This window comes from Thalassophryne amazonica, chromosome 18 (assembly GCF_902500255.1).
Source record: "Thalassophryne amazonica chromosome 18, fThaAma1.1, whole genome shotgun sequence".
NCBI classification, from domain to species: Eukaryota; Metazoa; Chordata; class Actinopteri; order Batrachoidiformes; family Batrachoididae; genus Thalassophryne; species Thalassophryne amazonica.
This window is the reverse complement of record NC_047120.1, coordinates 34,072,891-34,097,170: the sequence shown is the minus strand read 5'-3', so window position 1 is coordinate 34,097,170 and position 24,280 is coordinate 34,072,891. Positions and strand designations below refer to the sequence as shown.

General features: G+C 43.5%; 1 protein-coding gene across 3 annotated transcripts in view; it reads left to right on the top strand.

The window, feature by feature from the left end:
- The window catches only part of cyth1b (cytohesin 1b), a 70,784-nt gene that overhangs the window by 34,819 nt on the left and 11,685 nt on the right, over positions 1 to 24,280 (top strand). For 2 of the 3 annotated variants that reach the window (XM_034194154.1, XM_034194152.1), the window contains exons 2-4: positions 17,072 to 17,154; positions 19,436 to 19,500; positions 23,738 to 23,804. In XM_034194154.1, the coding sequence (XP_034050045.1) occupies positions 23,745 to 23,804 (60 nt within the window). In that variant the 5' untranslated portion in view covers positions 17,072 to 17,154; positions 19,436 to 19,500; positions 23,738 to 23,744. Of the gene's footprint in view, positions 1 to 10,376; positions 10,542 to 17,071; positions 17,155 to 19,435; positions 19,501 to 23,737; positions 23,805 to 24,280 lie in introns of those variants that run through there. The other variant, XM_034194153.1, reaches the window with a different exon arrangement.

Below are 24,280 nucleotides of genomic sequence, written 5' to 3'. Positions count from 1 at the left end.
CTCTGGACAAAAGAGGAAAAAGACCATCCAGATTGTTACTAGTGTAAAGTTCAAAAGCCAGCATCTGTGATGGTATGGGGATGTGTTAGTGCCCATGGCATGGGCAACTTACACATATGTGATGGCACCATCAATTCTGAAAGGTACATCCAGGTTTTGGAGTAACACATGCTGCCATCCAAGCAACGTCTTTTTCAGGGACGTCCCTGCTTATTTCAGCAAGACAATGCCAAGCCACATTCTGCAGGTGTTACAACAGCGTGGCTTCGTAGTAAAAGAGTGTGGGTACTAGACTGGCCTGCCTGCAGTCCAGAACTGTCACCCACTGAAAATGTGTGGCACATTATGAAGCACAAGATACGACAACGGAGACCCCGGACTGTTGAACAACTGAAGTCGTACATCAAGCAAGAATTGGAAAGGGTTCGACCTACAGAGCTTCAACAATTAGTGTCCTCAGTTCCCAAATGCTTATTAACTGTTGTTAGAAGGAAAGGTGATGTAACACAGTGGTAAACATACCACTGTCCCAGCTTTTTGGAAATGTGTTGCAGGCATCCATTTCAAAATGAGTAAATATTTTCACAAAAACAATAAAGTTTATCTGTTTGAACATTAAATATCTCGTCTTTGTGGTGTATTCAATTGAATATAGGTTGAAGAGGATTTGCAAATCATTGTATTCTGTTTTTATTTACATTTTACACAACGTCCCAACTTCACTGGAATTGGGGTTGTAGTCATATGCATTGCTCAAGTGTGATTTTGGCCCATTCTTTCACACAAACAGTCTTCAAATCATAAAGGTTGAACCTGTTCTATGAACTCTGATATTTCTTTCCATAGATTTTCTATTGGATTCAAGTCAGGTGATTTGCTGGACCATTCCAGCAGCTTTATTTTCATTTTCTGAAACCAAGTGAAAGTTTCCTTGACTGTGTGTTTGGGATCACTGTCTTTCTGAAATGTCCACCCTCGTTTCATCTTCATCATCCTGGTAGATGGCAGCAGATTTTTATATTAATCTTTCCTTCAATTATATGAAGTTTGCCAGTGATGTATGATGTTCCCACTATGATGTTCCCACCTCCAAACGTCACTGTTGGAATGGTGTTTTGGGGATGATGTGCAGTGTCATTTGTCCTCCAAACATGGTATGTGTTATGGCATCCAAAGACGATATTCTTCCAGTAGTTCACAGGCTTGTCTAAATGTTGTGCAGCAAACTTTAAACAAGCTTCAACATGCTTTTCCTTCAGCAGTGGAGTCTTGCATGGTGAGTGTACATACAGGCCATGGTGGTTGAGTGCATTACTTATTGTTTCCTTTGAAACAATTGTACTTGCTAATTCCAGGACTTTCTGAAGCTCTCTACAAGTGGTCATTAGCGCTTGGACAACTCTTCTGATAATTCTTTCCACTCCTTTATTAGAAATCTTGTGAGGAGTGGCTGGTTGATGGTGAAATGATGTTCTTTTCACTTCCGGATTATGGTCCCAACAGTGCTTGCTGAAACATTCAGATCTTTAGAAATCCTTCTGCAACCGATGCCATCAGTATGTTTTGCAATAATAAGGTTGTCACATCATGAGATGTTTCTTGTGTGACACCTTGGTAATGAGACATTATTTTATAGGCCACCAGTTGGGACTGAACCAGATTATATTAATTTGCACTGACAAGGGGCAGGACTGCTTCCTAATTACTGATAGAGTTCAGCTGTTGTCTTGGCATTCCATGCCTTTTTTCATTTCCCTTTCCTCAGGTGTTCAATACTTTTCTCTGTGGCATTTCCCAATATTACACATAATTTATGGACATCTATGGTGTGATTTCTTTGTATATGTGAATTACTTGGGTTGTTCCCCACATCTAGTGAAATTTTCATGTCAATGGCCCCTTTACAAATATATTTACTGAGAAAAATTATGACGTGTTCAATACTTATTTGACCTGCTGCATATGAAAACCAGGCTCAAGTCTCTCACTTGCCGTTTGGAAAGCTCTAGTCTGGACTTAATATATTCTCTTTTTAATAAAGTCTTTTTCTGTGCTGCTGTACCATGAAGATGTGAGTGGTGCAGCAACAGACAAACTTTGTGTTCAGTCTTCATTCACAGCCACTGATGCCTGTGAACCATTATTTGTTTTGTGAATGTATCGATGGAAGTGGCAGCTGACTGCAGCCTGACAGAGATCAATGACAGCAGTCAGCGAGTATAGCAAGTGGATGTTTTTTTAAAATATGGTTTTATTCATTGTACAAAAAAACTAAGCAAAAAATATCATGCAAATAAGCTGTTTTGGGGCATTTAATTTTATATAATTTTACCTTAATATGAATATGCCTCCTGGGCATGGTGGTATTCTGCATCAAGGGATTGTTGGTTGTCCTCTAGCCTACAGTTAGCCCTTTCTTGGAGGTTGGTGGAGGGATTTGCATTTCAGCCACCATATAACATTTCACAAACCTCAACACTGACAAAGAAAATCTCATTTACACTCAATGGGAGTAACTCTTCTGTCGGTGTTGTGAAGGTGTCGTAGCACGGACCCACAACAGGGAGCGCAAATGAACGGACAATGACTAAACCAAAAGGTAACAATTTAATGTTGTGACGCTACACAACGAAAAGACACAGAAAATATGCACAGTCAATTAGCACCAGGTGACGTGTGGCAGGCTCGAAGATAGGAGACCCCCCCGACGAGAGAGAAGCCGTACTCCACACGGCTTCCACCACCAACGGTCTGAAGAACACCGGAGCCGCCAAGTCCTGAGTCCCCAGGTGGCCTCTGTTCCCGGCTGTCGACCCTGGCACTGCTGGCAGAAAGCAAAAACAGGATGTGTGAGTGTGAGTCCGCACACTCAGTAATACACAGTCCAACACTGATGGGAGGGAGCACCTCCACCTCCAATCATACACTCAAGCAGCTCCTGTCAGTCACTTATCTGGAGGGAGTGGGAGGCGAAGACGTCGCGGTTCCCACAACACGCCACTCCTGTTGGGAAGGTGTCGTAGCATGGACCCACAACAGGGGGCGCAAATGAACGGACAATAAGTAAGCCAAAAGGTAACAATTTAATGTTGTGATATTACACAACGAAACGTGTCTTAATGTTCACAGTCAATAAACACCAGGTGACGTGTGGGCAGGCTCGAAGATAGAAGACGCCCGACGAGAGAGAAGCCGCGTCCCACACGGCCTCCACCACCAACGGCCTGAAGAACACCGGAGCCGCCAAGTCCCGAGTCCCCAGGTGGCCTCTGTCTTCGGCTGTCGACCCTGGTACTGCTGGCAGAAAACAGAAAGATGATGTGTGAGTGTGAGTCCGCACACTCAGTAATTAACAGTCCAGACACCGTTAGGAGGGAGCACCTCCACCTCCAAATCACACACACTCGTGCAGCTCCTGATCAACCACTTATCTGGGACGGGGTGCGAGGTGAAGCCATCGCTGTCACACCAAACGCCAATCCTCCAGACAAGGAAAGCACCAGGAAAACGGCTGCAACAGAAGTTCAGATTACTATTCAACGTATAAGTCAGCAGAGAAAATTACCTTAGTACTGGTAGTCGATTTCTCGGCGGGGAGGTGGAGTTGCAGTCCGGCTTATATGGTGGTGTAGATGAGTGACAGCTGGAGTAATGAGTGACAGCTGTCACCTCCTCTGGGTCTGGCGCCCTCTCGTGCTTGGAGCCCGCACTCCAAGCAGGGCGCCCTCTGGTGGTAGTGGGCCAGCAGTACCTCCTCTTCAGCGGCCCACACAACAACTCCGACAAAACTGTCCCACAGGAATAAACGGCTGCAAACAGAGATCAAAACGTGGATTAATCCAAATACTGCAGAGAAGGATTACCTCAGGAATGGTAGTCGATTTCTCGGCGAGGAGGTGGAGTTGCAGTCCGGCCTTTATGGTGGTGATGATGATGAACGAGTGACAGCTGGGGCAGGGGATGAATGACAGCTGTCACTTCTTCTAGGTCTGGCGCCCTCTCGTGCTTGGAGCCCGCACTCCAAGCAGGGCGCCCTCTGGTGGTGGTGGGCCAGCAGTACCTCCTCTTCAGCGGCCCACACAACAGGACCCCCCCCTCAACGGGCGCCTCCTGGCGTCCGCCCAGGCTTGTCCGGATGTCTTGCGTAGAAATCGGCCAGGAGGGCCGGGTCCAGGATGAAGCTCCTCTTCACCCAGGAGCGTTCCTCAGGTCCATACCCCTCCCAGTCCACCAGATATTGGAAACCCTGGCCCTTAGGACGGACGTCCAGGAGCCTGCGCACTGTCCAAGCAGGCTCCCCGTCGATGAGCCGGGCAGGAGGCGGCGGTGGTCCCGGAGTACAGAGGGGCGAGGTGTGGTGTGGCTTGAGACGGGAAACATGAAAGACGGGGTGAATCCGCAGTGAAGCCGGGAGTCGAAGCTTCACTGCAGCCGGGTTGATGATCTTGAGGATCTTAAATGGTCCGATGAATCTGTCTTTCAATTTAGGGGAGGCGACAGACAGAGGGATGTTACAACGGGGGCTGGTACCCCAAACATGCCTCAAAAGGGGAGAGGCCGGTAGCAGACGAAACTTGGCTGTTGTGGGCATACTCGATCCAGGCCAGATGGTGACTCCAGGCCGCCGGATGCGCGGAGGTGACACATCGGAGGGCTTGCTCTAACTCCTGATTAGCCCGCTCTGCCTGGCCGTTGGTCTGGGGGTGGTACCCGGACGAGAGACTTACGGTGACCCCCAGCTCCTTACAGAAACTCTTCCACACCTGTGAAGAGAACTGGGGGCCCCGATCCGAGACGACGTCCGACGGTATCCCATGCAGCCACATGACGTGGTGGACCAGGAGGTCTGCTGTCTCCTGGGCCGTCGGGAGCTTCGGGAGGGCCACGAAGTGGGCCGCCTTGGAGAACCGGTCCACTATCGTGAGAATCACGGTGTTGCCCTGGGACGGCGGGAGGCCCGTGACGAAGTCCAGGCTGATGTGAGACCAGGGGCGATGAGGCACTGGCAGGGGATGGAGGAGTCCCGTCGTCCTCCGGTGGTCCGCCTTACCCCTGGCGCAGATGGTACAGGCCTGGACGTAGTCCCGGACGTCAGTTTCCAGGGACGCCCACCAGAAGCGCTGCTGGACTACTGCCACGGTCCTGCCTACTCCGGGATGACAGGACAGCTTGGACCCGTGACAGAAGTCCAAGACAGCAGCTCTTGCCTCTGGTGGGACGTAGAGTCTGTTCTTGGGGCCGGTCCCCGGGTCCGGGCTTCTTGTCAGGGCCTCCCGGACGGTCTTCTCCACGTCCCAGGTGAGGGTGGCCAAGACAGTGGACTCGGGGATGATGGTCTCGGTGGGGTTCGACAACTCCGCTTTGGCTTCTTCTTCATGCACCCGGGACAATGCATCTGGTTTTTGGTTCTTGGTCCCGGGGCGGTACGTGATCTGGAAGTCAAAGCGCCCGAAGAACAGAGACCAGCGGGCTTGCCTGGGGTTCAGCCGCTTGGCGGTCCGGATGTACTCCAGGTTCCGATGGTCCGTCAAAACCGTGAAGGGCAACGACGCCCCCTCCAGCAGGTGTCTCCACTCTTCAAGAGCCTCCTTCACCGCGAGGAGTTCCCGATTGCCGACATCATAGTTCCGTTCAGCTGGGGTCAACCTGCGGGAAAAAAAGGCACAAGGATGGAGAACCTTATCAGCCTCCACGCTCTGGGACAGCACGGCTCCTATCCCTGAGTCAGAGGCGTCCACTTCAACTACGTACTGGCGATCAGGATCAGGCTGCACCAGAACTGGTGCAGTCGAGAACCGGCGTTTCAACTCCTGGAACGCGGCTTCGCACCGATCCGACCAGGTGAAGGGGACTTTGGTGGAGGTCAGGGCAGTCAGGGGGCTAACTACCTGACTGTAACCTTTGATGAACCTCCTATAGAAATTTGCAAAGCCGAGGAACTGCTGTAGTTTCCTACGGCTTATCGGTTGGGGCCAATCTCTCACCGCCGCAACCTTGGCCGGATCAGGGGCGACGGAGTTGGAGGAGATTATGAACCCCAAGAAGGACAAAGAAGTGCGGTGGAACTCGCACTTCTCACCCTTCACAAACAGCCGATTCTCCAACAACCGCTGTAGGACCTGACGTACATGCTGGACATGGGTCTCAGGGTCCGGGGAGAAGATGAGTATATCGTCCAGATATACGAAGACGAACCGATGCAGGAAGTCCCGCAAGACATCGTTTACCAAAGCTCGGAACGTCGCGGGGGCGTTGGTGAGGCCGAACAGCATGACCAGGTACTCAAAGTGACCTAACGGGGTATTAAACGCCGTCTTCCATTCGTCTCCCTCCCGGATCCGAACCAGGTGGTACGCGTTTCTAAGATCCAATTTAGTGAAAATTTGGGCTCCATGCAGGGGCGTAAACACAGAATCCAACAGGGGCAACGGGTATCGGTTGCGAACCGTGATCTCGTTCAGCCCTCTGTAATCAATGCATGGACGGAGTCCGCCGTCTTTCTTGCCCACAAAAAAGAAACCAGCACCCATCGGGGAGGTGGAGTTTCGGATCAGCCCGGCAGCTAAGGAGTCCCGGATGTAGGTCTCCATTGATTCGCGTTCCGGACGTGAGAGGTTGTACAGCCTGCTGGACGGGTACTCAGCGCCCGGGACCAAATCGATGGCACAATCATACGGTCGGTGCGGGGGAAGAGTGAGCGCCAGATCTTTGCTGAAAACGTCAGCACGATCATGGTACTCCTTTGGCACCGCCGATAGATTGGGGGGGACTTTGACCTCCTCATTAGCTGTAGTGCCGGGAGGAACCGAGGATCCTAGGCACTCCCGGTGGCAGGTTTTGCTCCACTGCGTCACAACCCCAGACGGCCAATCAATCCGGGGATTGTGCTTCACCATCCATGGAAAGCCCAAAATCACTCGGGAAGTAGATGGTGTGACGTGGAACACTATCTCCTCCCTGTGATTCCCAGACACAACCAAAGTCATTGGTTGAGTCTGATGTGTGATTAATGGAAGCAGGGTGCCGTCTAGTGCTCGCACCTGCAATGGTGCCGGCAGAGCCACCAGGGGGAGCCCTACTTCCTTTGCCCATCTGCTGTCCAGCAGATTCCCTTCCGACCCTGTGTCTAATAGTGCTGGGGCATGAAGGGTTAAATCCCCACTCAGGATTGTTACTGGGATTCGTGCAGATTTGCGGGGTTTTCCCGCGTGCGTATTATGGCCCACCCTTAGCCCAGTTTCTAAGGACGGGCGTTGTAGTTTGACCGTTTAGGGCAGTCCCTCTGCATGTGCTGACATGAGCCGCAGATAAAACACTCCCCGCGGGCCAGTCTCCTTTGTCTGATGTTTGTTTTTACTTTGGCCCTGCTCGTGTCCATAGCCTCCTCAGCAGGGGGAGCTGTAGCCACACGGAGCTCTCTGGCAGTGAAGCGTGGGGACGACGTCACTTTGTCGGAACCGGAAGGAGGAGGGACGGCTCGTGCCCGGTCACGCCCCCCGGCCTGCTCCCGACGATGCTCGTTTAAGCGGTTGTCTAAGCGTATAACTAAATCAATAAGCCCGTCAAAATCCCGCGGTTCCTCCTTAGCCAGTAGGTGCTCCTTGTATTTTGAGGGAACAACATTATGGACATGAGACAGGTTTCCCATTGCATGATCCAGCACACAGGTGCCTCGAGGTGAGTGCCCCAACATCTTGAGAAGAACAAGAGGATGCTCATCTGTCCAATAACCACAGCAGACAGAAGACTACTTTAAGGACATGGGGATGGACTGGTTATCTGCCTGAGTGGTTGCTAACCAGGACACTGGGTGGTTCTGTTGTCTGGTGGTTATTTTATACTGAAAAATATTCAGACCATAAATGAACATTTGAAGAAAATAAAATTCTTCATTTTTTTATAAATAGGTTGTGGAATAATTTGGCTAATTTCTTATGGTGTTGACGGTATTGTGCAATCCATGATGTGGTGCACTATCATAACATTGATGACTATGATCCCAGTGTACCCCCCCCCCCCCCACCCCTAGCTGTAACTACAGTATTTCCCTAGTTATCAAAGCTTAATGAATAAAAAGCATTGTGAAGTGTACATTAACATTTATATTTAGCAACTCAGTTAAAGTATAAAATAAACTGGTGGCATTGCTGTGTGATGTAGCAACTTTCAGTTTGTGAAGCAGGTTTTTTTTTTCCACAGGGTTTTGGAAAAGAGTGGTAATCCTGGGCTGTCGGGTAGGGGCGGCCTGGCCTTTTAATAATCTCAGTTGAAATTAAAACATCTTGGGGTATATCTGTTCCATATGTCACAGAAGACTAAAACCAATGATGTCAGGCTTGAATTCCGTTTATACTGTAGCAGGAACATTTCTGTTGGCACTGTCATAGAATTATGGGACTTTGAGTATGTTGAACAAATGTGAAAGGTAGATAAAAACTGATATGTATGCCTTATGAATCATGTAGAATGCAAAATGCAGGTAAATCATGTAAATATGTAAATTATGGAATGTTCTTATGTCTCTCTATAAAGTCATGAGTGTCTTCCTCATGAACGTCTTGATGTCTCACAACTTCAGTATGAGACTCAAGTTGTAGAATTCTCCCTGCTAGGGAGGCTAAAACTCTCTCACCTTCATCAGACATCTTGGTTATATGAAATGATCTGGATCCTGCATCTAGAGGTGGGCGGACCGATCCTAAAATCGATAATATCGATACCAACACTGGTACTGATATTAGACGATCCTCGTGTAAAAAGATCCATACTCAAGCTTTTTTTCTCTCCACACGCACTGACTGCTGTGCACACAGATTCATCAAAGTCTACTCTCTGTCTGTAGGAGCAGTGCTGTGCTGTGTCACACAACATGGAGCAGCACACCCTTGTATTGTGGTTTGTCAGCCTGCTACCTCAGGAGATTTTGTTTTAAGTTGTGTTGAGTGATATTTTTTTAAACAAAAATGTTTTATTGTGATAATAAAGTATTTTGTTGTCAAGTACAATGTTTGGTGAAATTCTATCCTAGGTCCTTTGGATCTATAAACCTTAAATATGAAAAAGTATTGGTATCGGTATGGATATCGGCGATACTGGGCCTGTATTTACTTGGTATCAGATCAATACCAAAATTCCCGGTATCGCCCACCTCTCCAGGATCCTGCACTTGTCACCAGGGTAACACAAAATCGGGGTGTGTCATTGGTGGGGCCGAGAAATGGGGGCTTCTGATTGGATGAAAAGCGGGGTGATACAAAGCCTGGTATTTTCAAGGTCTTTTTTTTGTTTTGTCCTGATTTTATTGCCACAGTTTCCAGGGCAGCAAAACTGATATATATATATATATATATATATATATATATATATATATATATATATATATATAAAAATATGATTTATCAGCCCGGTTTTTTCTTGCATCTCATGAGGGCGGGTTATCGGGCAGATTTTTGTTGTAATATGTGATATCGCACAATGGAAACGATTGATCTGCTGTGCCGACCCCTAACGAGAACAGCTGAAAGACAAGAAGATGTGATATCGCACAATATGACACCTTTTAATAAGGATCATATTTATATATACAGTCTATGTATTTGACCAACGACTGTTTTCTTTTTCAAATCTGCTCCTTGAAAGTTAGAACCTGAATGGAAAAACTGCATGAATCAATTAATTTAAAAGTGTCAAATTGTTTCCATCATCTTCAAAACAATTACCTTAAATGCAAAGTAAGTCAAAAGATGATTTGTTTTATTTATGTATTTATTTTTGAAACTCCTGTAATATTATGTCTTTCACAGATTTTTTTTTTTTTACTCAGTATTTTATGAAACACAAGTGAGATCTGCGAAGCGTTCACAAGAATATTTTATTTGCACACATGCAAACATCTTTGTCTGGAGTCTGGCCCTCACGCCAGTTGCTGTTGCATCAGTTTCATTTCTTGCACGTGATTGAACATGCAATCCTGTATTCAGTTTATAGGCCACCAGTTTCCTTTTTGCTTGTCAGCCTGAAGCATCTGCAGGAAAGAAACGTAAAAGCACACAACGCTGTATGACGCACGAGTCAGAAAGAAGGGGAGGCAGGTATGCAGGGACGCAGACGGCACACACATTAAACTTCTTCCTTCTGCGGGAGTGACGAAAGATCAGAGAAAATATCAATATTTCCAAAATACACTGAAGCAGATACTGCTGGCTCCATGTGCACAAGGGATTAACACACACAGATGTGTGTGTGTGACATCTTTCCTTGCGGCTCAGAGAGGAGACAGGGTGGAGTTTCGATTGTGCTTTAACGCTCTCCGATTGGTTCTTACTATTTTAGCCACGCCCCACGCCATCCGTCCTCACACCGGCCGGTGGCCCGACAGTCAGAAATACAGCCGTCACCGCGGAGCTCCTGGTTTATTGTCAAGTTGTTGCGAATAAGTAAAGCTATTAAAAAATTTTTAGGAGAAGGAGAAGTTAGTCTTATCTTCAGAGGCGGTTTGAACAACAGTATAAACATGGTTTTGAAGTCAGAGGATGGAGTTGGTAAGTTGCCTGACCCGCTTAATTTAATGTTAATCACCGCTTGGCTAACCGGGCTAGCTGGTTAACTAGCTAACAGCGTTAGCTAGACTGTTACATCTTCACTGTTTTCGTGTTCTTCGGCATCATTGAGTGATTCTGTGCTCGTTGGCAGTCTTTTACTGGCACAAGGGATCTATTATTATAGTTTGGACTGAGGTCAGGGAATGCGGAGTTTTTTTCTTTGCTAGTGTATAATTCAGGTCTGTAAATACACTGATTGGAAGTTAAAGAATGGCCTTTCTGATCCATGGTTACTTCAGTTTACCTGGCTGTGTGGATTTTATCATTTCATATGATGTGACAGACAGCAGGAGAAACTCAGTTTGGAGAGGAAGTATTTGGCAAAGTTCATTTTTTAGTTCCTCCACAGCTGTACTGATGTTTCTTCTGACAGTTTCAATTTGATTTAAAGGGATCTTGTTTAATACTTTATTAAAACCACTTCCTGTTGTATTGAAAACATGCTTGTATGTAGAGATCTATAATCAGAGATTTTTTTTAAGTGGCATAGCTGTCTTCTTAGACTTTTTCTATCAACCGTTTTATTTATTTATGTCTTAGTTCTTATTTGTGTGCCAAGATTTTGTTTCCCAAAACATGAGTGAATGAATCTTCAGAATAGTACAAACACCTCATATTTTAATTGTGCCACCTCAGTTTTTTATTGTTGTAATGAATAAGCAAAATTAATCAATAGTATTAGTTTTTCTTGTTCAGTGATTATTAATTCTATCATGAGGGAAGCCATTGGTGTGGGTCTGCGGGAGGGATCACAGACACTTCCTTCAAAGTCCTCATTTTCAGCTTGCACTGTGCTTTGGGCTGTGATGGTGACCACCTCACGTTTTCTTCAAACTAACTTGGACCAAAGGAAGTACCTGCTTCCAAATGAGCAAAGGGTGTATTTGAAGATTAAAAGTTTCTTTATTTATTATTTTGCACTTTGGTAGAGGTCACTGTAGATCACACCCCAAAGTACCAAAACTTCATTTTTGCAGTAGGGCTGTGGAATCAGAAACTGAGGAAAAGTTTACTGACCTTGATTTCGTGGACGATGCTGTGATTTATTTATTTATTTATTTATTTATTTTTTTAGAATCAATGGATACTTGATTGCTTGAGAAGTAGAGTTAGGAATCAGAGGGTCTGGATTTGTTATCTTATGAGTATATGGTGAAAGTGTTGCACTAGACATTCACTTATCTAGCCGGAGAAGCCCAAGTGGATGCCCAAGTTTCACCTGGCTGCGGCAGATAGATAATTATTGTAAAGATGCAGGGGACTGTGTCCCTGGGTGGTTCCAAAGCGGTTCTGTAATGTTGTTGATATGGCAAAGCACAATACCAGTGTGTGCTCCTACGCTTGACTTGACATGAAGTTTGGTGTGACAAAAAAAAAATCCTTGTCAGCGGCTAGTTTCAGTGTTGTTATGTCCCCAAACAACTTTCTTCAATAATTAGTTATGTAAATGCAAATCTTTACAATTTTAGTAATTATAGCATGGGAAATTAATTGTGCTGAATGTCGATGAAGCTCAAAGTTGACCCACATCACTTTTTTCGGTGTTTTTTGAGGGCCTTGTGTACAAAGTGACCTTACCTCTCCAACCTGTTTCATACACTTTACGACAGGGATGACGTTTTATCGATTGTACCAGGAAAAGTATTTTGTCTGCTTTAAATCTTTGACAACTTGCCTCAGTCATTTCAACGTTTGGCATTTTTAATGTAATGTTTGTTGAACGAGTGTGATATGAAGACATTAACAGCACTGATCAGTTAACATTGTGAACATGGGGAAACCCCACGCCTTTACTTTGAGGGCGGACCACTGGTAACCTGGTTTGGTGCACCTAATATCCATGTGGATGACAGTGATGGACAAATCAAAAGGTTATTATTATTATTATTACTACAGCGTTTTACTATAACTTTTGTCCACCTGACAAGGGGGAAACTTCACTTCAGAGACTTTCTCCTGTCATTTCGCTTCCTGAGACCACAGTTCAAATTGTCCCCACTTTGGCTTGCTGACATTTTTTCCTTTTCTGTGTCAAAGCATGCTTCATTTTCTCTTTTGTCTTGTTTCTTTTATTTGTCTGCATGTCATTGGGAAGCCTGAAGTAACCAGGGACTTTGCCCTAAGATCAGGATAATATCTGGTTTTTAGCTGCTTGTGCTCAGGCCAGGGAGTAAGGAAATGTAATGTTCCCTTATGACCAGTGAAATGGACAATGGGTGCCTTGTGATAATTTCTAGAATGCAGATAATACTGTTGTCATAACCAAAATAACTTGCCCGTGGTCTTAGGTCAGCTGTCAGTGAATCACTGAGCACAACTATTGACTGAGACATTGTTAATGTTTTTTTTCTTTTCATATGAGGCATATTTGTCAGTGATTTTACGCGTACATATGACATACGTAAAATGAGAGCTGAAGTAATCTGTTTGTATAACTGTGGCATCAACAGTTATACGTGGGGGAGCCTTGCCTGACACTCGGCTCACTGAGGGAAGGAGGAGTCACAGCCACCGGGGTGGGAGTTCAAGGGGTCTCACACACCATCAACCAGTCTGTGTCCTCACACACTTGTCCTAACCCCCAGCTGGCTGCCGGCCTGTTGCTGTCTCTCCTCTGCTGGAATGACTTTGAGGATTAAAGGGCGGGCAGTCAGGACCACATGATTGACAGTTAGGGTTGGGATTGTAAAGCAGTGCTTGGACCAAAATGGAAAACAGCAGACTGGACTGTAGAAATCATGCTGGAGATGCTTCATCAATTTTGTTTCTCGATGACTTAAAGTTTTAAAGCCTTACAACTGCATTTCTTCTGCAATGGGAACTTTGGGCCACAGCTGGAGGTGAAGCTGCTCACAGATAGATTGATTTCAAAGAGATAAATGTCCGGATGATCACCGACACATGGAGGAGTATGACACATTTAACTTCTACTTTCCTGCTCTTTTGCACAAACCTGCGTCAGTGTGTTTGTGTCATCAGCTCTTCTTCAGAAGCCAACAACCAACCGGACGCTCAGCCAGAACATAACACTAACTTCTCACTGAGTGCTGTGATTTTCATTTGGGTGCATTACTGAACCAACTACATCTTCACAGGATGTTGCATAGTAGATGACTGTAGAAGGAGGTCAGGGAGAAGTTTGGGCCTGGATATTCTGCTTGTCTCGAGCAGTATTGCTGTGATGAGGTGTCTCGTTACTTACCAACACACAAACACTGTGTGACCTCCAGACTATGCAGCACAGCTGGTCGATGAAGGAGGAGATGCATAGTTAGTTATGTCAGGATGTGTATTTCTGTGTGTGGTTGCTCAACATTGTTTCATACACCTGCTGCTTGTCGTTTCCTCTGTGATCAAAAAACCAGAGATGGGAAGTGAGCATGAATGCCAGTTTCTGTGCAACTCTGCAGTCTGCACACAATGTATGTTATTCTTGTCACCGGGTTTATAATAAGAGCTGCTCTGGCCTACTTAGACCTTTCTCTCTCTGGACCATGAGGACGTGTATACAGTATGCAAATGATACTTTTAGTTTTTTGTTCACGGCTGTGGCTTTTCTCACGTCACTTAGATGCTGTGGATTTGAATGGCAGATTTTCAGTAATGAGAGTCTGGGAAACGATTCTAAGGTTTGTGATTACAATTAAACCAATGTTTGTGCTAGACACTGTATAAAAAAGTTTTTGTCCTGTTGCACAGTCTATAAATAGGCAAACAAGTAAATTTTTAGTGAGAAATGGGTATTGCGTGCAGTAATAAATTAGCTTAATATAATTGTACCTTTTACTTTAAATTCACTTTGTTTCCCTCTTGTTGCAAAGGTTTAATTAATTTGTAAACACTTTTCTTCAAAGTGATGTGTATAAATGTGGAAAAGTACAACATGAGGTAGCAGTAAATCAGGTTACTAGAGAATAAAAAGAGCTTTCATTAAAACATGAGGCTCACAGCAGTCTTCAGAATTCTTTTAAAGTGTCCCTAGGCTGTTTTCGGGACACAGTCAAAACCTTTTCACTGTGGTGTTCACTAGTGTGGTTAACAGTCTATTGACAGATCAAGCAAACAAGCAGCAGACTAAAAAATAAAAATACATCTATAGAGAACTAGAGGTTGGCTTAGGGGGGTTCTGAACCCTCGAACTTTGCATCAGGATTAACAGTGTTGATGTAATTTACATAATTTCTATAGTTCCTTTTTATAAATTTCAACATTGCACAACTTTTGTCGATATCATGTGAAAACAGATTAGAAGGACATAAGGACATTTGTGTAGATTTAAAAAAATGGACAGAACATTAACAAGACTGAAAACAAACAGTTTTTTTTAAATGTCATCATGTCTCTTCTGAGATGTACAGCGCTGGCACAGCTTGATTTGTGTGGCTGTTTCATTAACCCTCAACATAAATTATTCATTTTCTGCACTTAATGAAGTTGCTACAACATTTAGTCATATTGTGACAGAGGTGGGAAGCTTCAAAATAGTTTTGTGAAAGAAAAACAAACAAACAAACAAAAAAAAACCATTACATGCCCTTCAACTATTACAAATGTTTTGTTTTTTTCCCCCAATTTTTCAAACAAGAAGTCACTGATTTGATTGTCTTCCTCCTTCCATTACCATTGTTGTGCAGATGGTAACATGTCTGTGTGCACATGAAGCTCTGCCCTGTCACAACGCCTGTATATACTTATGGATGTGCGAGTAGGAAAAAAACGACTCAGTGATTAATCAATTATCAAGATTGCTGGCATTTCATTTAATAGTCTAATGTCAAAAGTGATGATTTCAGTTCTCATACGTGCCATATTTTCCAGACTGTTGCACTGGAGTATTGGTCACATCTGTCCAAAAATGCTTAATGATAAGGGGAAAAATGTAAGCTGCATCAATCTATGATGTATTTATTGAAACAAGGTGCTTCTGCCTCAAAAAGAAGCAAACATGAATTTAATTATTGGATTATTTACTTACCAGAGGCTCCCTAATGCTGTCAGAAGTGGGAAATCCCAACTTCACTGAGTAAAAGTACCACCATTTATTGCGTCTGCCTGTGTACCTAAAGCAAGCGATTTCACTGGTGAACTCATCTATCTGCCTGAAAAGCTGAGCTAAGAATCAGCCGTTTTAGTCAGTAGATGGAACAAATGTGGCAGGACCTACACTCACTGAAGCAGAGGTTTTCTGCTTCTGGTTATTGTACGAGGCACAGAGAACTCAAGAGTAAACTGCTTTTTGTCACCTCTGAAGAGACAAAAACATCAAAGCAGAGCTAAGCATGCACTGTCTCACTAAATGTAAGTAAACTTTAAAAAATGTCTATACATTTAAAAAATTATAGTGAGCCTTACCTTAGCCTAGCTGTCCCCTTCATTGTGGGTCTTGCTGTCCAACAACGTGCAGACACGCTGAGTGTCGAGTTGTAAGTTGTATAAGGGTTATTCCCTCTCTCTATTTAAGAGCATGGTCTTTCAGTTAGAGGGCATGATTTATTATTTTGACTCTTTCTCCAAGGCCCAGCAGACCTTCCTCATTCAGAGCTTCTTCTTTTTGCTTTACAGTGGTTGACATCCAGCTTAATATTACTTTACTGCCACCTTCTGCTCCGGACTGTGGATCAGACAATACGTCATTCAGATCTGTAGGAGCAGCTTGTCGTTAGTAGACACTGCCAACTTGTGGCCGTACATAAGAATGAAATGTTTTTTGACATATAAATTGCTTTGAAATATAAGTCACAGAACCAGCCAAACAAGTTTAAAAAAAAGTATGACTTGTATAGTCCAGAAAATACACTACAGAGGCTGTATCGTAAAGTTATCAACAGCCTTAAGAGTGACATTGGTTAGTTAACTGTTTAGGAACACTATGTATGAAACCAGACACCTTTGACTTTTACAAGCAGTCAAACCATAACATTGTCTCCATGTGTGTAGACTATAATTTTGATGAGAAAGTGATTTTCTTCTATTCCTTTTTGTAAAAACAATAGTGTTTTATGTTCTCATTCACTTACGAGTGCAGGATTTCAGCCGTAACCCATCTTTTAGATTTCCACAAACAGGACAAGCAGCAGCTGTTTGCCCACCATAACTTGAGCTATACAAGCTTTATAGTCCTTTGACTTGCATGAGTAACATTTTTCTATAGTCACATAATACGACCCCTAAAGCAGCTGCTTTTTTGCGTGAATAATTTTTCTCTGGAATGAATGAACCTTTTTCTGAAGAACAGCTTTAAAGGAATGATTCCGCTTCTTACTGAAATATTCCCTCTGGTATAATGTTTAATAATGTAAGTGTGTGTGACTGCATAACACAAGGGAGGCTGATCTGTTTTGTGTTTGAATGTTGGTGGTAATTTGATGTAGAAAAAAATGGCATTGCCATGGTGACCAGCACAGTGGGATTCTCAGATCTTCTTCTGTGTACATATTTGATCTTTGTGTTTAAATGTGGTCTTTTCTCAGTGCCTGATGACCTCAGCCCAGAGGAGAGGAAGGAGCTGGAGAGCATCCGCCGTCGAAAGCAGGAACTACTACAAGACATCCAAGTAAGAATACACACAAAAACATGGTCTATTCAGGTCCAGTCTTACTGCAGTCCAACTCTTCCATCTCTTTTTGATTTTCTTTCTGAAAGAAAAACAAGCATTACATTTCTTGTAACATTTTTTTTAAGTTTTAAAATCGCACTTTATTTAAAACAATATAATATTGGCTTCACACTGAGGAAGCACATGAATTAGAAAATCCTACTTCTCTCTTTCGTCTTTGTGTTCACGGGTGGATTTGTGGCTCCACATCGAACATAACATACTTCAGGAGCAGCATGTTTGGAAGGTGGTTGTTTGAACACCAGAGTGTTGCTTTTAAGACAGATGATCCTCCCTGTGTGGGGTCATATGAAGTGGGGGTGGACCACATATGCCAACAGCTCAACCCCAATGTCAGTTCCCTTCACAACCTTAAATAAATCAGCAATGTGACCTTTCACCTCATGAAATATTCATACCATTGAAACATTCATTATTCAGCCATGGTCATCACAGCAGTGCGATCACAATATTGATGATTATTTTGTTATGAATCATGTTTCCTATTCCCTTGTTGTTATTTATTATGATTGTATTGTATTTAATGAAGTAATCTAATAATCAAGTGTCAGTCCATGTGGGCATTGCCCCTGTCCATTGCCTGGAAAACCGTGCACCAGACCTGTTAGATTCTCCTTGTGGGTGGTGAGCCCACATGGCAGTGACTCCATTTTGTTTTTTTGTGCTGAGCCCAACCAAGTCCTGTGGTTTATGACCTGGCCACCAGGCATTCACCTGCAAGCCCTACCACAGGCCTGGCTAGAGGAGGTTGCCACGGTTTCTGTAATCTGGGTGAGGTGACACCATCCCTACATTTGTCCATCATAACGGGTCTTTGTGAAGCCCTTTGTCTGTCTCCTCACCTGGTACCAGTTTTCCAAAGCTGGAACGTGAGATTGCTAGACTGATTGGGACAGTATCTGATGTTTCATGGACGCTGTACTGGACCAGACCATCGTGGTGAAGAAGGAGCTGAGCCAGAAGGCAATACTGTCAATTTACCCGTCAGTCTATGCTCCCATCCTCACCTATGGTCATGAACTTTCAGTTATGACTGAAAAATAAGGTTGTGGATACAAATGACGGAAATGAGATTTGGGTATTTGGGCTTACACTCCTGGACAGGGTGAGAAGCTCAACTATCGGGGAGGGATTCAGAGTAGAGCCGCTGCTTCATTCCATCAAAAGGAGCCAGCTGAGGTGGTTTGGGCAGCTGGTGAGGATGGACCCTGGTCGTCTCCTCAGGGAGGTCTTCCAGGCATGTCCAGCTGGGAGGAGGCTCTGGGGAAGACCCATGACATTCTGGAGAGATTAATTTTCCCAGCTGGTTTTGGGAATGCCTCAGGATCCCCTGGAAGAGTTACAGGACTTGATTGAGGATAAGGAAATGTTGGATGAGCTGCTTAGTCTGCTGCCACCATGACCTGGCTAGGCATCAGGAAATTAATGAATGAATGAATCTAATAATCTAAATGTTTTTCAGTGAGTATAAAACAAAAATGCCTTCATAAAACTATAGAGCCCCCCCCCCCCCCCCCCCAACACACGATAGTTGTGTGACTAGATTAATGAACTCTATCAGAGGTTGGCTGTTCTCTAAGCGCTGCCTCATCTTATCTAGGTGGCTTATGGGTGATGCTGCATCATGTCATGTTCCAGCAAAGGAAATGGAGGATGTGTAGTCATGGAAACCGACTGGAGGAATCCAGATAACTGATGTTTCCTTTAGGCAGCAGACTGTTGTGATGTGGTTGTTCTTTGTGTTGTGCACATTCTTTAAAGTGATTGTAGATGGAGGCCTGTCTCAGTTTTGTCGTCTGCAAAAATCTCTCCATTTCCTGTTCTGTTGGGCTTCAACACCCACTTCATCCATAACCACAGACTCTACTCGCTTACAACATGCAAACTAAACACTTTGATCTCATGTATTCATGTCTCAGTCCTTCACACACTCGGGAGGCACTGAGAGGGAGTAGGGTGTTTAATAAATCTGGGTCAGAATGGGGGTGGGGGTGGTCTGACCCCAGAACAGGTGCTACAGCTCCCAGACACTGTGACTGTAATGTGCCACATACCTCCTGCTGAGAGAAAGCCTGAGTTGTCTGCACTTTCGGAGTCTCAGGTTGTTTGCGTGCTTCGTCAGATCAAAGTATCGTATTATTTTTCCAGTTGTTTGTTTGTATCTGAAAAGCTTCTTTCTTCTTTTTCTTATCTTTTTTTCTTCTGTTTCTGCTGTCAGAGACTGAAAAATGAGATCGCAGAGGTGACCAATGAGATCGAAAACCTGGGCCTGACTGAAGAGAGGTAAAGTATCTCTCAGCCGTACTTGTGGCGGAGCGTAGGCGGCTACAGGCCACTCAGCTTTTCATTTAATGGACACTCACAACCAAAAAAATGCAGCATTGTGGTATTGATGATGGGTTTGTATTTGTTTGCTGAATAACAAATATTTGTAATATTGCACAATAAGGGTACATTAATTAACATTAGTTAATGCAGTAGTAAGCATTAAGTGAAAGTGAATGAAGAGTTAACTGTTTAGTAATCATTTTACTAATGCGTTTATGTTAACTAAGGTAGTAATTTATAAATTATTTAATAATTTATAAAGCTACTCAAGGCCATCAAAAATTACTAGTTAACTCTTTATTCACTCTTAATGCTTGTTACTCCATTAACTAACATGAATACCATTAATAAATGATTACTAAACAGTTAGTTAACTTGTAATTAGCTGTTGGTTGTTTATTACTGCATTAACATGAATAACATTAATAAAATGCTAAACACAGTGAACTCATAATTAACTGTTAATGTTTATTACTGCATTAACTAAAATGAACACATTAATAAATGGTTACTAAACAATTAGTTAACTCGCAATTAGCTGTTGGTTGTTTATTACTGCAGTAACATGAATAACATTAATAAAATGCTAAATAATTAGTAAACATAATTAACTGTTAATGTTTATTACTGCATTAACTGAAATGAACACATTAATAAGTTATTATTAAACAATTACATTTTAGTTAACTGTAAATTCTTACTACAACCCCTGGCAAAAATTATGGAATCACCGGCCTCAGAGGATGTTCATTCAGTTGTTTAATTTTGTAGAAAAAAAAAAGCAGATCACAGACATGACACAAAACTAAAGTCATTTCAAATGGCAACTTTCTGGCTTTAAGAAACACTATAAGAAATCAGGAAAAATAATTGTGGCAGTCAGTAACGGTTACTTTTTTAGACCAAGCAGAGGGAAAAAAAAATATGGAATCACTCAATTCTGAGGAAAAAATTATGGAATCATGAAAAACAAAAGAACGCTCCAACACATCACTAGTATTTTGTTGCACCACCTCTGGCTTTTATAACAGCTTGCAGTCTCTGAGGCATGGACTTAATGAGTGACAAACAGTACTCTTCATCAATCTGGCTCCAACTTTCTCTGATTGCTGTTGCCAGATCAGCTTTGCAGGTTGGAGCCTTGTCATGGACCATTTTCTTCAACTTCCACCAAAGATTTTCAATTGGATTAAGATCCGGACTATTTGCAGGCCATGACATTGACCCTATGTGTCTTTTTGCAAGGAATGTTTTCACAGTTTTTGCTCTATGGCAAGATGCATTATCATCTTGAAAAATGATTTCATCATCTCAAAACATCCTTTTAATTGATGGGATAAGAAAAGTGTCCAAAATATCAACGTAAACTTGTGCATTTATTGATGATGTAATGATAGCCATCTCCCCAGTGCCTTTACCTGACATGCAGCCCCATATCATCGATGACTGCCTGAAGAGAACATGTAAATTTCCACAGTCATCTTTATATATCTCATTGGAACGGCACCAAACAAAAGTTCCAGCATCATCACCTTGCCCAATGCAGATTCAACATTCATCACTGAATATGACTTTCATCCAGTCATCCACAGTCCACGATTGCTTTTCCTTAGCCCATTGTAACCTTGTTTTTTTCTGTTTATGTGTTAATGGTGGCTTTCGTTTAGCTTTTCTGCATGTAAATCCCATTTCCTTTAGGCGGTTTCTTACAGTTCGATCACAGACGTTGACTCCAGTTTCCTCCCATTCGTTCCTCATTTGTTTTGTTGTGCATTTTCGATTTTTGAGACAAATTGCTTTAAGTTTTCTGTCTTGACGCTTTGATGTCTTCCTTGGTCTACCAGTATGTTTGCTTTTAACAACCTTCCCATGTTGTTTGTATTTGGTTCAGAGTTTAGACACAGCTGACTGTGAACAACCAACATCTTTTGCAACACTGCGTGATGATTTACCCTCTTTTAAGAGTTTGATAATCCTCTCCTTTGTTTCAGTTGACATCTCTCGTGTTGGAGCCATGATTCATGTCAGTCCGTTTGGTTTAACAGCTCTCCAAGGTGTGATCACTCCTTTTTAGATGCAGACTAACGAGCAGATCTGATTTGATGCAGGTTTTAGTTTTGGGGATGAAAATTTACAGGGTGATTCCATAATTTATTCCTCAGAATTGAGTGAGTCCATATTTTTTTTTCCCTCTGCTTGGTCTAAAAAAGTAACCGTTACTGACTGCCACAATTTTTTTTCCTGATTTCTTATAGTGTTTCTTAAAGCCAAAAAGTTGCCATGTGAAATGACTTTAGTTTTGTGTCATGTTTGTGATCTGCTTTTTTCTACAAAATTAAACAACTGAATGAACATCCTCCGAAGCCGGTGATTCCATAATTATTGCCAGGGGTTGTATGCATTAGCATGCATACATTGACAAATGTTTACTAAACATATTAACTTATAATTAAATCAACTGTTAATTAATGCAGTGATTTTCAACCTTTTTTGAGCCGCGGCACCCTTTTTATATTTACAAAATCCTGCGGCACACCACCAACCAAAATAATATTATAATTCTATTACCTCTGGTTTTGCGCAAAACCCAATTATCGCAATAGAAAATCGATACAGAAAACACCGCATTTCGAAAATCCTCAAGCATTTTGCGCTCTGATCTCAAGTAGGGCTGTCACGATTAGGAATTACTGGAGACGATTAATTGTCAGACAAATAATTGCGATTGACGAATATATTGTCTATTTTTTTTATTTCAATTATCAGCTTGAAACAGGCTGACGCCGCCTGAGAGCGCTGAGCGACGTCTCGCACCGTGGGAAGTCCTTAAAGCGACAGTATCACCTCAAAATCTCTCATCAGCCGTTAAAATTTTCACTGAAAACCAGCTTAATTTTTCGAACCATGTCCACTTCGATGGGTCTCACAGGTTTAGAAAAAAATTTGATCAAACAAAGCGCCAGTCTCTCAGCAACTTCTCAGACAAAGGAATTCCGACGAGGGGCTGGACGACTCCTCCCACAAGGAGTGCTCACAGGCGAATGACGTCACCGACAGGCATGGAAAAACTCACGCATGCGCACGAGGGTTCAAGCATGACTGACGTAAAAACATATGAATGAAATCCATATAGTTTTTGAAAAAAATAAAAAGGACCTATACTTTATGGACAGCCCTCGTATATTCTCGTTTTTAAAGATATTTGACCGTTTATTTCATCTCATGATCTCATAAATTCAGCATACGACGCGCACATGGTGTGAACAGGACGGTAACGGCAGAATCACACCTTTAGAGAAAGTTCAGAGAGAAGTAAAAGCAGCTTCACTTTTTTTTTTTTTTTTTTTTTTTTTTTTTAAACTTGTTCACTCGGGTTAAAATTCTCTCTGCTCCGCGCTCGCTGCGCACTGATGGTTCTCAGACTGTAACGTGTCGTGCCTGCATTCAGGAATCTCCCTCACGCACCCCCCCCCCCCCCCCCCCCACGCAGTCTGCAGCCTGTTGACTCCGCGCGCACACACACACACCGACAGCTCCGCATTTTAGACGGCTTTTGAAGAAGACGGCCACTGTTTTAATCGGCCGTCTTATCCAAACGGAGGCTGCAGCACAATGATGTCAGATTCTGAGTCGTTTTATGCTTTGTGGATAAAATAAATAATTCACGGTAATCGCGAATATGAAAAATAATCGCGATTGACGAATATTGTAATAATTGTGACAGCCCTAATCTCAAGTTTTTTTTTTTAGACGTGTCAACACAGTTGTGAGCGAGAAGGCCCAAGTCTGACCACGGTGACATCAGCGGAGGTCAGGCCGCCTTCCCCGCACACCTCCACAGCCAACGCGGTTTCTCCTTCCCCAGAGGAGCCATGCTCCATGAGCAGCTGAGATTCACGCTGTAGTCAGCAACCCGTAACCATGGAGACGCACAACGCTATGTGCGCAAGTATGTCTATTATACTATAGTACAGCGCTTTGCTGCCATCTACTGGAATAGAAGAGCATTACATCATCTGCCACACTATTACAGCACATACACCCGATAATGGTGATATTTGATAATTGCCCACGGCACCCCTGACGATCGATCACGGCACCCCGGTTGAGAATCACTGAATTAATGCATGAACTGATGTCTCTTTATGTGCCCTTAATGTAAAGTGTTACCAAAATATTTCTCCATCTGCAGGAAAAGCATGCAGAGGAATAAACAGATGGCCATGGGCAGAAAGAAGTTCAACATGGACCCCAAGAAGGTGAAGACTGATCTCAGGCTCCTCATTAACTAGCAGAGCAGAGTTAAGATGCTTCCTCTCGCAGTTTAATCCAACGAGAAATTAATTCTGCTCTGAACCGCTTAAAGTGAAAATACTCCTGTGTGACCATGGTGACGTGGACGTCAGCAGGTCAGGGCATGGAAACAGTCCAAACTGAGTTGTGTGGGTGTGTCCCGCATCACCAGTTTCCACGGCAGCACCTACATATCAGTTTGTTTGACATGACTCAAGAGAAAAATGCTGTAAGCACTTTAGAAGCAGTGAAATTGATTGGGATATGTTTTCATTCACCACGTGAACTATATTTTGGTACCAGGAGTGTTTTTCAGCAGATGCTGTCAGATAATGTTTCCACGGTGTGGAAGACCACCCGTGTGAGGTGTTAGCCAGAGTAGAGTAAAAACACATTTTTTGAGAGCTTATTGCAAAACAAGATGTGGTGTTTGTATCCGATT